Here is a 13,166-nt window from a genome sequence, read left to right on the forward strand (position 1 = left end):
AGCATCCTCTGGACTGTAAACTGTCTGTGGACAGGGAATATATCTAATTCTACTGCACTGTACTCTCCCAAGTGCTCAGTAAGAGTAGTCGGCTCGTTATAAGTGCTTAATATAGACCACTGGATCATTGATTCAAGGGAGTAGAATTTCCCTTCTTGCATTTCCCCAAAACACTACAAGTCAATAGCTTTAGTAAAAGGAGTTTACATTTAACTTTTGATTTGTGAAACCAAATATCCTGATAATTCTACACCTTTGCTACTTGGACGAGACTGTGGATTCCCTATCCTATTTGGAACAGTTCCAGTACAGGGAGGGGAAAAAAAATATTCTGGATAAACAAGCACTGGAAAAGAACTATGACTCACTGAACCAAAAGACTAGATTGAAATTACCCATAGAGGCAGGATTACCAATTCAAACTAATCTTCTCCACCCCCCTTTTCACCTACAAGATATAACTTGGTTGGAAATAAGAGAATGGGGGGATCCAAATGGTCTGAATTTTCCTTCCTGGCAAGATGACTGAAAACCTCTGTTTAAACAAAGAAACCCACAAATGCCCATTCTCTTACTTTTATTTTGAGAAGTTTTCCAGTGAAAAGTCATATGGATTCAAAAGTTTTTAAAAAAAGCAACAGCAGAAAGTAAAACAATTGGCCATGACATCAACCTGAAAATAATTTTCTTATGTACAAAATGTTGCCAAATAAATGGAATTTTTTTTTACAGTATTTATACCTTTAAAACACATTTCAAAACAGATTTTTCTTTAGCAAAATATGAAGTACGGGTCCCTTCCACCCCCCTCCCGCCCACCAACAGAATAGGCAGTTTGCAGTACTTTCTCTTATAGCCTGGCTAGAGGGCCATATGGCATTCAGTGAAAGTTTTCAATGCAAAACTAAAGGCGCTCTTAACTGCAAAGTATTTCTAATGACATGAAGGACAGAAGTCTGATTGAATAATTTCTCACTTTATCACCAACATATGGCTTCCTATAGTAACGATCTCTGAAGACTGAAAGAAACAGCAGCATAGGCAATATTAACATGCATCAGTCTCCGAACGATTTACGTATAATGAATGGTACGGGATACGTCATATTACCTGTTGCCCAAACGGTTCACGTACAATGAATGGTACAGGTTACGTCATATTACCTGTGGAAAGCTTGCAAAACGACACAGACTGTGGTACATATTTGATTTAATAGCTGTTGTTTAACCGGCCATATACGTTTGCTCAAACTTGCACCACAGGATAAAATAACTATTTACATAACAGAGGGCGTTTCATTGACACAAAATGTCAGCTTGGCGGAGGCATCGGATGGCTAAGCGATACCGCAGGAGAAAGTGGAACGACTATTCAAAAATGATTTGTTTTCTTGTCACTTTTCCTGGAGCTGATCATTAGTCTGCTTTCTCAGCAACAACATTTAACTGAAATAGAATCCAGGACTCAAATTTAGGGTGAAATTTGCACTTGCTGAAATAGAGTAATTTGCATAACAGCAATCCATTTGGTTTTTTTATTGAAAACTGAAGGAGACTTTACAGGTGCTCTGAAATTTGTCCGTTGGGAACACGGTGAGGACACCAAATTTAGTCACCTGAAACAAGGAAAATTGCTGACACATTCTGATGTGGTTTTAGTTGTTGTTTGAATGGGACGTGAATTAGATGGCACCTGACACGAAAATCACACCTGTCTGCATGCTGGAGAGAATCAGGGGTTAAAAACTCGATCTCCTTACCTGTTCATGAACTCAAAATCCATTTAGAAAAGGAATCGCAAAGAAGAGCCTGTAAATCAATGATAAATCCACCGACCTACACAATAGATAAAAACATGGCAGAAATGGTAGATGAAATACAAACGTAGGAAACAGTTGTGGTACTAAAGGTGTTTTGTTTTTATTTTGCACACAGTTATCACTTTGTACAACTAAGCTGGTCCCTAGAGTCCGAGCAGCCATTTTCTCTCTTCCTCAGCAGCGTCGGCTGGTAGTGAAAACAGTACTCTTCCTGTCAAAATGCTACCCTGTTTTACAGAGTCATTTTGCTGACGAAGGGGTCACTGTCTCATTATAGGCACTGACCTTAAGAATATGTTTGTAAAAACAGTCAGTTTGGCATAGTCCTCCGCAAGGAGTTCTGTTGACACAAATACATCACCTTCGCAGGCTTGTAAACAATGATCACAAAGAGAATTCTTTGTTTCTTTTCACTTTTTATGGTCCCTGGCATCCTTCCCTTTACTTCCTTTCTCGGGCTTGTCCTTTTCGAACTTTTCTTTGTCAGGCTTTGTCACGCTATCATAGGAGGGTGGAGAGGTGGTAGAAGAACTCTCATCCGTCTTTTCGGGAGTGGAATTCCCATTAAGTTCATTGATAATTAGATCATCTTTGATGGGCAAGTCAATCCTGCCTTGATTTTTCTCCCGGTTGTATGCACTTGACAATTTTTTGACCTTTTGCCTTAAAAGATAACATTTGAAATTACGCTGGATGATAGTAGCAGACACCTCCTCCTGTTTTCGTTTCAGAGTAGTTGTGATGGGCTCATAGGACACTTTAGAGGGATTGGACGCCATGAACCGATCTTCCATCTGTATGCGGAGGGCGTCCATCTCCCCACTCTCCCCCAGAACGCGCTTGGTGAAAGCGAATAAGATGTCGAGGCAGTGGATCCGGTCCCCGCTGACCATGGGCAGGTCCATGGCGATGAGCTGGACCTTGTTCGGTTTGGCTATGAGAAGTGGGGGATCCAGAGCCGCGGCAAAGTCAGAGAGCTTACTGTACTCTATGAACTGGGTTGCGTCGGGGTCAAACTTCTCCCACACCTCATAGAACATCTCAAAGTCATCCTCGCTCAGGGGCTCGGCGCTTTCTTCGGTGGCCACGCTGAAGTTCTCCAGGATGACAGCGATGTACATGTTCACCACCACCAGAAACGATATGATGATGTAACTGACGAAAAAGAAAATCCCAACAGAGGGGTTGCCACAGTCTCCTCGGACTGAGCTCCCGGGGTGAACTGCTTCAGGGTCACAGTCTGGGGGTCCGCTGTTCAGGATTGGCGCCAGCAAACCGTCCCACCCGGCGGAGGTGGTGATTTGGAACAGGCAGATCATGCTGTTGCCGAAGGTTTCGAAGTTGAACATGTCGTCGATCCCAGCTTCCCTCTTGACGTAGGCGAAGTTGGACATGCCGAAGATGGCGTAGATGAACATGACCAGGAAGAGCAGGAGGCCGATGTTGAACAAGGCAGGAAGAGACATCATCAGGGCAAAGAGCAGCGTGCGGATCCCCTTGGCTCCTTTGATGAGCCGCAGGATCCGGCCGATCCTGGCCAGGCGGATCACTCGGAACAGGGTCGGGGACACAAAGTATTTTTCTATCAGCTCGGCTAGAAACATGCCTGTGGAAAACAAAACAGAAGGAGGATTAAGTAAGTAGAGCCACTTTTAAATGTTCTCTTTTTTAGAAATCCATTCCAAAGTAGAGTACAGTACCAACTGTGAGAGATCGTTTTCAGAAGAAATGAACTTCTTCTGGACATCTCAAAACTAAAGAGCGCGTCACAGCATCCCACAAATGATGGGACTGTTTAATGGCCATCGAGGCCTTACTTACGGAGATCCTGGTAAGCCCAGGTGATAATTACAGTGTCTCCGGTTCTCCTTGCCATCTCATTCAGTCAAGAGCTCATAAGAACGAAAGAAATGCCATTATTGGGTCAGATTGATGGGACATGCAGCCCACAATGCTGTCTCTGGCAGGGAAACAGAATGCTGCATGATGGTGGCCTACCTAGAATTTCATCTTGATTGTTACAGAGGTCCCATTTAGAGCTTTAATGTTGCCCCCTACTTTGCTCACATTTTCTTCTAGCATCCTGTTATGAAGCTCTTAGGCATGAATTTAACCAAATCTCATATCCAGTCATGTTTTCTACAAACTCAGAAACATTATCTCATAGCCACACTGGAGAAGCAGCGTGGCTTAGTGGAAAGAGCCCGGACTTGGGAGTCAGAGGTCGTGGGTTCTAATCCCGGCTCTGTCGCTTGTCAGCTGTGTGACTTGGGGCAAGTCACTTCGCTTCTCTGGGCCTCAGTTACCTCATCTGTAAAATGGGGATGAAGACCGTGAGCTCCACGTGGACAACCTGATAACCCTGCGTCTCTCCCAGGGATTGGAACAGTGCTTAGCACATAGTAAGCGCTTAACAAATACCATCATTATTACTATTATGGAAGTCACGGACTACAGCATGGGTACTTTGTACTCCTGTGAACCAAATGGTATTTTTTATGGCCTATAGCTTAAGAGAGATAATCAGATCTGAAGATAAAAATATCATAAAATTGTCAGACCTAACGCCCCCTTCCCTTAGCTCCTGTCCATGAGTAAACTGTTCTCACCTACGATGGAGAGAATGACAACCACAAAGTCAAAGATATTCCAGCCAATGGTGAAGTAATAATGGCGGAGGGAGATCAGCTTCAGAACACATTCTCCCGTGAATAGCACGATGAACACCAAGTTAATCCGGTACAAAGTATCAGTCATGTCTTTACTCTGGTCATCTGTTTCTACCATCATGGTTACCATGTTGAGGCATATGAGGATCATGATGCTGATATCAAAGACTTGTCTGGTTACAAAATCAAAGATCATCCCTTGGAATTTGTTCTGCATAAAGTAAAAAATTAAAAGCAGCGATTTACTTGCTGAAAATGAAAAAACTAGGATATAAATGACAAAATGTAATTTCTTTTTAACTCCTAATTGATGATTTATGATATTTGGGCATTGTATTAACCTCTTCCTCATCTACACCTTTCAGGGAAAGTGCTGTTTCTCTTCACAAGACACTTTGTATCTGGCTTTTATAGCTCTTCCTGCCTCTCCTCCCCTCTGCTGGTGCCAAAAGGAGGCAGATTTCAAACTACAGGGAAAATACCTTTTTTCAGATAAATTGCAAGCCCTTTGAGTGCCAGGAGAATATGCCAAGAGTTGGACAGGGAGAACTAAACACAGACTATACTGCCTGTCTTCCACAAAATCCCATTCAACCTAACGTCAGATCGATTTTGAAAGAGACACCTGGAGAAAGAGACAGAAGAATAGACACCCTAGGAAGGTAAGGTGAAAAAACACAGATACATCTACCCACAAAGGTCCTCAGGGAGACAGTTGCAATCCTGTAATTAAAATGTATTTGTTTCACTGTTTCACAGGTATGGAGTAGAGAGTAATATTCCTGTTGTATTCAACTTGTAGTCAGCTTTGAATTTCCACGTTATTGAAGGGGATATGGGACCCAGGTCTGACAAACTTTAGATGATTAAAAATAGGAGAGGCACGCTGGCTAGTTGGGAGAGACCCAGTGTATAAATCTTCCCTTCATCTATAGTGCTCCGTGATGTTGGAGCTAGATTAAAAGGCACGACTCCTGATCTCAAGTTCCATTACTGCATAATAATTAAGGCTCTGCTTCCATTTTATGCCACTGAGGGTATTTAGGTTGAATTATCTAAAACATACCTTTGGGAGCAGACTGGCTGCTCTATTGAGAGGGCAGAGATAGGGTTTACTAAGACAAAAAGTAAGTGAAACTTCCATTTTTTTTTAATGAGTGAAGCCTAAACTCTAGAATGGATTCAGGAATTCTAATGAATGACAGAAGGGATAATATTTGGCTATTTGACATGCCAGGAAATAAACCTAGAGACTTTGGGCAATAAGCAGAAAAAATGAAATCTAAGGTGGAACTGCAGTTAAGATATTAAAATAACAGAGACACTGGGCAGAGCACTTAGAATTGGAGCGTTGGATTAGAAGGGTAGTAATTATTGTATTTTTATTGCATTTTGAAAAAGACTAATGAATGAAACCATATAACAATAAAACTGTTTTGGGTAGGGTGATTTTATGAAAAATGCAGTTCTAAAGTTTCAGGAGAAAAATGAGACTGTTTTCCCAAGAGAATCAAATTGCTCTCCAAATGTGAAACATACAATTTCCTCTAACAAGGCATCTTGGCAAAAGGTAAGACGATTACATTGAAACTCTAAAAAACAAAAATAGCATGTTCCTATGCCATGTCTAGCTGTACGAAGTGTAGTTTACCCATATACAGGATTTCTGACCTAAAATGTCTTCAGAAGGGCAGGTACACCTGAGCTTCTTTAACTAAAAGAGTAGTTTCCCTTCCACTCCCTGTTTCGAGATCCAATCCTTTGGCTTCCAGGTAGAAATGGCGAACATTGTGCAGTATTAAACATCTTGCATAAAGATGTCGCACACCTCAAGATTTTTGCAAGATCCATAATACTGCACAAACTTCACACTATGGAGACAGAGACCTGGGTAAGCAGGGAAAAAAATGAAGTTTCCTTACCGCAGGCCGAGGTATCGGTTTCTGAGGCTTCTTGGATCCCAGTTTTTTCATTGCGTTATAGTATTTCTTCTGTTCTTCTGTCATAAAGATGTCTTGGCCTCCAAAGTAAAGACATGTGATCAAAACTGGTTACAATCAGGGTATAAAGCGTATTAGCAGAATTACTCTGGGATTTCTGAGGTGATCTAGGCAGCTCCTACAGTTCTCAGCCTTTCCCCTCTATTGACTGACTACACAGTCAAACATATTAACACAATTACACTTGACTAGTAAGGGCTTTAAATTTTCAGCTAGTGATGTCAAAAGGGATTTCTTATACTGGGGAAGTCTTCCACTCTTACCACAAGCACATAAAAATTTCTGGTGTTGGACTCCATAATTTTTTTTCAACTGACTGGAAAGGGCCTTTGTGGCCCCACTTCGCCCCTTCATTTATCCTAGGAATGAAAGGGTCCATGTCTCTCCCTGGCCCAGCTGGGGTTTGTATTGTAAATGGTGGTGACTAGATGTGGCCTGTGGGGAGAGGAAACAGGAGAGGCTAAGGGGGCAGAGTCAGGAAGTGCATAAAACTATTACATATTTACACTGATATATTTCTATCAATTCCTACTGTATCCTTATTCTTCCTTGAAGGAAGGGTCGTAGTAATGTCTTACCTTATTTCTATGGCACTAGGTAGATGTTCAAATCTCAGTAATTGCACTGATTGAGCACTTACTACACATAGAGAGGGCACTCTCAGGTGTGGTGTTCCCTGCCTCATATGACTGAATAGAACCAGAACTTCAGCCCACAGAAAAGGATTTTCTGGGCTATCAAGAGGGAGGGTGACTGATAGCCTAGGAGGTGGGTTTTCTCTTCCCCAGCCTCTCCCCCCTTTCTAGATGGAAATAGGACTTGCAAGGTCAGGAAAGCTGGGGAGAGGCCATAAACTGGTGGGAAGGGCCTGCACTTCGTGGCCATTCCATTTGCACCCTGACCCTGTCTCCCAGGAATGGGACACAACTCTTCTCCTGCCATGATAATAATAATAATGGCATTTATTGTTTCCTATGTGTCAAGCACTGTTCTAAGTGCTGGGGTAGATACAAACTAACCAGGTTGGACACAATCCCTGTCCCGTATAGGGCTAGCGGGTTCAATCCCCATTTTACAGATGAAGGACCTGAGGCCCAGAAAGGTTGAATGACTTGCCCAAGGTCATCCAGCAGACAAGTGTCGGGATTATAACCCAGGTCCTTCTGAGGCCCAGGCCCATGCTCTACCCACTAGACCACGCTGCTTCCCCTTCTAGCAGTTTAGTCAGCAGCCGGTCTCCAGAAGGGCCAGGAAAATGAGTCCTATAATGACAGTGTGTCGTGGGCAGTGCCGGTGCTAGGGCTCACCCTCATGCCCTTCCTGAGTTGAGGATTGGTCAGCGAGCCCGCAAGGTGACCGTTTCCCCATCAGGCTAAGGAATGCCATTAAGGGAAGTGCAAAGCGGGGCTCCCCAGATGCCAGCCAGACAGACAGCCCTGGGGGCAAGCCTTTCAGAATGGGAACCATTTGGAATACTCATCTTCTTCTTCTGCTGGTTGAAGTTATCTATGATGACACCAATGAACAGGTTCAATGTGAAGAATGACCCAAAGATGATAAAGATAACGAAGTAAAGATACATATATAGATTGTCTTCATACACAGGTTGCTGTTTGACCTAAATAATACGCAGAATTGCAAAGAGTGAATATTTGGTAGAAGCCCATAAACAGAAGAGCAAATATATCAGACAAAAGGCAGCCTGTCAAGAGGCATTGGACCTTTTGGGTCACTCGGGACTGGCCGCCCATAAACAAGGAATAAAGGGATGGGCTATAAACCATGACCCCTCTACTTCAGTTCAAGCAAGGCAGCATGTTAATCTCCCAACCCAGCTTGGTATTAACCCTCCACAACAGGCTGTCATCCTAATTTGCATTCAACATGCCTTGACTCACACTCAGCTGTGTACATGTGGGTCACAGAGTTATAACATTTCACAGCTCAGAACCCACTGAACAGAAACTCATGTCTTATTGCCCGGGCATGATTAAGCTAAAAGGTTCCCCCAATATTTTCATTCTCCAGGAGCTCCTGTCCTTCTTTGCCTTTTCCTGGATCTCTCCTAGTCTTTCATCTTACGACGTGTCAGTACTCTATTTTGCCAGGACGGGGTGTTCTTCTTAAAGAACATGGTAATTGTGCTCCTGTAAACCCCTGCGTTATCAATACATCTGTTGTGTCGGCAATTGTTTCAGTGGGAAATAAAGGTTTAGGAGGAAGAAGGTTGAAAAACAATAGAAAGAGTAAACCTTTTGACTGTAAGATCATTGCGGGCAGGAAATTTCTGTTTTATTATATTGTACTGTCCCAAGTGCTTAGTACAGTGCTCTGCACACAGTAAGGGCTCAATAAATACAACTGATTAGCACCTTTAACAGGGAAATAATTAGCAAATGCTTAATCCAGTTTCTAGTAAACAATTTGAAAATTATTTAAAATTATTTCCCTTTGAGGGCTAGTGACCTACAGATAGCTGAAATCCCGAATGATCTGGTCATTCTGCTCCAAATATTCCTGGCAGAACAGCATCATATTAAACCCATTCCCAGCAGGCTCATGGTAACTATGTCTAGCTATTCTTTCATCACATTCTATCCAAGTCATGTGTTAAAAACTTATGTTCTAGGAGGAACGCCTGATCAACCACTTTAACCCTCTGGTTGCCTGATGGGACACCTCCCTTGTAGGTTAGTGTAGGCATGGGGGAGTGGAAGGTGGCAGAGGAGAGAAATTTTAAGTCAATTCATACTATATGAGTAGTGAAGCTTGGGTGACTTATTGGCAACCTTAAAGTTAAAACCTACATGGAAGGTAGATCTTTTTTAGGGAACCAAGTCTATCCTCCAAATCTAGTTGACTGATTTGTTTTCATGGAAAAGTACGGAAACCAAATTGCTAGCTTATCCCTCGTATCATCGAACCGTACCTAGAAGGGTCCTCAAATGATCTAATTCATTTCAAACAGATAGTGCCTGAACCATTCTTAACAATCCTCCCTGATAGCTCATTACAATGTTTCAAAAGGATTTCCTTTCAAGTGGTGTTTCTTTCTACTTTGTTTTCCCCCAAAACAGCAACCATGTGAAAAGACTGTGCTAGATGGACTACTCTCTGATAATCTACGAACTCACCCTGACAATTAAAAAGTGGCTTCCAAATTACCAAGTCAGCTAAACATTAGTGTCTGGAGAGTAAAGACAACCATGGGGAACACTAATAGTACAATGTGCTGTTGCAACAGGAAACTCCAACTATGATCTCCAATATAAACAATGACTGGATAGTCCTTTGCGAGCCTATCAAGCTGCCATCAAAACACTGAACCCAGCCAGGCAAAGTCACCAAGATTGATTTAGTGCAAATGATTTGGAGATCAAGAGTCTATTTTCACTAATACCATCTTGTAGCACTTACTGACTCGGGCAGAAGTGAGGCTCTTACAAGCCCATGCTGTGAATGCAAATCAAATTACGTACAGAATTTTATTACCTAATCAACAAATTGATCGATGTTTGTCAGTGGCATTCACTGAGCATTTACTGTGTGCAGAGCACTTACTAACCACTTGGGATAATACAATAGGACTCATTGTGGGCAGGGAATATGTCTGTTCATTGTTGTACTGTACCCTCCCAAGTCCTTAGTACAGTGCTCTGCACACAGTAAGCACTCAATAAATATGAGTGAATGAATGCGTGAGCAGAGTTGGTAGATGCAAGGAGCTGACAGTCTGGAGGCGGAGACAGACATCAAAATATATGAATTATGGATATGTACAGAAGGGCTGTGGGCGGGGTGAATATCAAGTGTTTAAAGCGTACAGAGCCAAGTGAATAGACAAACAGAAAATAGAGGGAGTAGGGGAAAAGCAGGATTAATCAGGGGAGGACTCCTCAAGATGTGATTTTGATATGGCACGGAAGGTGGGGAGACTGGTGGTCTGCTGTTTATGCAGGGAGATGGAGTTCCAGGCTAAAGGGAAGACATGGGCAAGGGGTTGGCGGCGAGATAGATGAGATTAAGATACAGTAAACTGACATTAGAGGAGCGAAGTGTGCAGACTGGGGTGTAGGAGGGAATCAGCCAGGTAAGGTAGGATGGGGCAACCTGAATGAGTGCTTTAAAGCTGATGGTAAGGAGTTTCTGTCTGATAAGGAGGTGAATGGGCAACCACCAGAGGTGCTTGAGGAGTGCGGAAGACGTGGACTGAACGTTTTCAAGAAATATGATCCAGGTAGCAGAGTGAAGTATGGACTGGAATTAGAGGAGACAGGAGGCAGGAGACATATTGATTCCTAAGTAGAAAAATCAATTCAAGGAGGCCGGCATGGCCTTTCGGTGACTCAATCTCTGGGTGCCTGGCAGCATGGTAGCAGGCTGCAGGCCAAACTTGAGGTTGGAGAGAGCTGGAGTGCTGTCCAACTTGCTCAATGGCTGTGAAATCGGGTCTCCCTCCAATTGTCATATTCAACTTTTTGAGCAGTTCCATCAGCATCACCTACAAGTTATACTCAACATGAAATGACTAGTAGATTCATAAACACCAAAGTCTTGGAATGAAGTCCATCTTCAAGCACTGAAGCTATGCTCACCTCAACACAGCTACACATGGGAGAACAGTGACAGTACGATACCCAAATAGCTGCTTGATAGTAAGTTAAAGTTGGTAAATCTATACCAAGGAGGACAGAGAAAACGTATTTAAGACTGAGTAAAAGTCAGCCTCAGATAAAGTGAGAATCAACTGTTAGGGATGGATTGACGTGCAGCACTGCAGTCAAGAAATGAATGACTCTTCGAACGGCAACTTCCCAAAGGATAGAAGGGAAGAAAAGGGGAAAACAGCCTCAGGCGCCGCCCACACTCAACACCACAAAGTACACTTTGTGTGCCCAGTATGGATAAAATAAGAGTCCCATTTGGCTTTTCAGCTCCCTTCGTTCTCCCCCACCCCACCACACACACACCCCCATTCTGAGATGGATGTCACTCTCAGTGGGTCCTCCTTTTGAGCCCAAGGAATGACTATAATTTTTTTTCAAAAATCCACACTATGTAAAATTATTATTTTGCTTTCTAATAGGTAATTCCAAACCAACTGTGATATTAGTATTTACTTGTTCTGGGTTGTTCAATTTAGAAACTGAAATTCTATCACGTGATCATTTTAGGAAACCAGATACGAATAGCATTAGAATTTCACTTACATCACGGGAATCAACAGCTGCATACATAATATCCATCCATCCTTTAAATGTGGCCTACAAATGAGAGATATATTTATGAATGTAAATATATATCTATTGAATAAAAAATCTTCCAAGGAAGTAGAATTTTCCCAGACATTTCCAGCCCTATTTTAAACACCTATTTTCATACAACATTTTAAAACCTCATTATAAAGCAAGATTTGTATTTATAGTGAAGCGTCTCAGAGCCCAAGTAAATCACTGAAAGCGTTCGATAAGAATCGTAAAATGGGAAGAAACATCCAGCGTCATTGCAAAAATGGGTTTCAAACATTAATGTTGACAAGCATTTTAGAGCTGACCCTACAGAGTGCTCCTTCCCCAAAAAGGCCTACTTTAAGAGCAGCTTTTTAAAAAAGGTATTTGTTAAGCATTTAGTGTGTGGCAGGCACTCTACTAAGCGTCCGGATAGATACGAGCAAATTCATTCATTCAATCGCATTTACTGAGCTCTTCCTGGGTGCAGAGGACTGTATTAAGTGCTGGGAATGTACAATTCGGCAACAGATAGAGACAATCCCTGCTCAACAACGGGCTCACAGTCTAAAAATCAGGTTGGACATAGTCCACGTCTCACATGGGGCTCACAGTCTTAATCTCCATTTTACAGATGAGATAACCGAGGCAGAGAAGAGTTAAATAACTTGCCAAAGGTCACAGAGCAGATAAGTGGAAGAGTCAGGATTAGAACCCAGGTCCTTTCACAACCAAACCTGTACTCTTTCCATTAGGCCACACTGCTTCTAGCCTGGTGTCCTGAAAGTCATAAATCTAAGTTATTCAGTTAAGATACGTATTTTCATATTGACTATCAAGTTCAAGAGCAACAGAAATAATCATCCTTGCTAAGAGAGGTAGGACCCCTGAATACCGGTGTTGGAAATAAAAGGGATACCTAGAGTCACTCACCACTTGAAGCAAAGCCAGGTAGCCGGCTCCGACGTTATCAAAATTTACTTTCACGTTTTTCCACCGTGACTGGTTTCCCAGATCCTGACAGTCGGAAAAATTGTTGACCACACTGACTTCAAACATCGCCCCGGTTGTGACGTTAACACAGTGGTAGAATTTGCCGGCAAACAGATTTACCCCCATGATGCTGAAGATTAGCCAGAATATAAGGCACACCAGAAGCACGTTCATGATGGAAGGAATAGCTCCCACCAGTGCATTCACCACCACCTGGCACACAAAGGAAAAGAATCTATTTCAGAAACTGTGTCAAGTGAGATGAAAAATAGGCATCTTTTGATCGTGGAAAATATTTTATTTAACAAAGTGTAGGTAAAAGAATGATTTGGTCTTTTCCCAACATTTAAAGAATCTATACATTTATTGAAAGAGAAAGAAAAATGAGCAAACTAAAAGTCTATAGTATATGATAAGCAAAAATGGGCCAAAAGTGTGAAAATAAATAAAGGAAAAC

General features: G+C 42.3%; 1 protein-coding gene across 13 annotated transcripts in view; it reads right to left on the bottom strand.

Moving 5' to 3' along the window:
- Positions 1-560: 560 nt before the first annotated feature.
- The window catches only part of SCN3A (sodium voltage-gated channel alpha subunit 3), a 113,879-nt gene continuing 101,273 nt past the window's right edge, over positions 561-13,166 (bottom strand). For all 13 annotated transcript variants that reach the window (XM_029071783.2, XM_029071780.2, XM_029071778.2 and 10 more), the window contains 6 exons: positions 12,650-12,922; positions 11,699-11,752; positions 7,969-8,106; positions 6,411-6,515; positions 4,429-4,699; positions 561-3,425 (listed from right to left, as the gene is read on the bottom strand). In XM_029071783.2, the coding sequence (XP_028927616.1) occupies positions 2,230-3,425; positions 4,429-4,699; positions 6,411-6,515; positions 7,969-8,106; positions 11,699-11,752; positions 12,650-12,922 (2,037 nt within the window). In that variant the 3' untranslated portion in view covers positions 561-2,229. The remainder of the gene's footprint in view (positions 3,426-4,428; positions 4,700-6,410; positions 6,516-7,968; positions 8,107-11,698; positions 11,753-12,649; positions 12,923-13,166) is intronic.

This window comes from Ornithorhynchus anatinus, chromosome 9 (genome assembly GCF_004115215.2).
Source record: "Ornithorhynchus anatinus isolate Pmale09 chromosome 9, mOrnAna1.pri.v4, whole genome shotgun sequence".
Classification (NCBI taxonomy): Eukaryota; Metazoa; Chordata; class Mammalia; order Monotremata; family Ornithorhynchidae; genus Ornithorhynchus; species Ornithorhynchus anatinus.